This window comes from Penaeus monodon, chromosome 19 (assembly GCF_015228065.2).
Source record: "Penaeus monodon isolate SGIC_2016 chromosome 19, NSTDA_Pmon_1, whole genome shotgun sequence".
Classification (NCBI taxonomy): Eukaryota; Metazoa; Arthropoda; class Malacostraca; order Decapoda; family Penaeidae; genus Penaeus; species Penaeus monodon.
Genome location: NC_051404.1, coordinates 30,622,949 through 30,623,350, shown reverse-complemented (window position 1 = coordinate 30,623,350; position 402 = coordinate 30,622,949). Strand labels below are relative to the sequence as shown.

At 46.5% G+C, this 402-nt stretch overlaps 1 protein-coding gene across 1 annotated transcript in view; it reads left to right on the top strand.

Moving 5' to 3' along the window:
• LOC119585378 (metabotropic glutamate receptor 8-like) overlaps positions 1 to 402 on the top strand; it is a 54,086-nt gene that overhangs the window by 27,187 nt on the left and 26,497 nt on the right. Inside the window, exon 12 of the mRNA XM_037934045.1 lies at positions 222 to 396. Coding sequence (XP_037789973.1) covers positions 222 to 396 — 175 coding nt within the window. The remainder of the gene's footprint in view (positions 1 to 221; positions 397 to 402) is intronic.

Sequence of the window (402 nt, the reverse complement as noted above, 5' to 3'; positions counted from 1 at the left end):
AGAAGAAGAAGAAGGGAGGTAGTGAGCGGATAATCAAGAGCATGGAAACTGGAGGAGATGATAAACAGGTTCAATCCTCACTTCACTTTGGCCACTTACTCTTCTTTTCACGCGCAAACAAACTCCATTCCCTCACAAATACCAATTTTAAACTCCATGAAATAAAAGCCAATTACCTAAACATCGCCAAATCACGCAATAATATTTTTCCCCCAACCTAGCCTACAGCGGTGGTGTGCGGATGCCAACGGTTTGGCCTTGGCTTCTGCTTCGCCGTCGTGTATAGCGCCCTGCTCACGAAGACCAACCGAATCTCCAGGATCTTCAACGCAGGGAAACGAACAGCCAAGAGACCTTCCTTCATTACGCCTAAATCGCAGCTGTGTATCTGTTTTTGTCTCG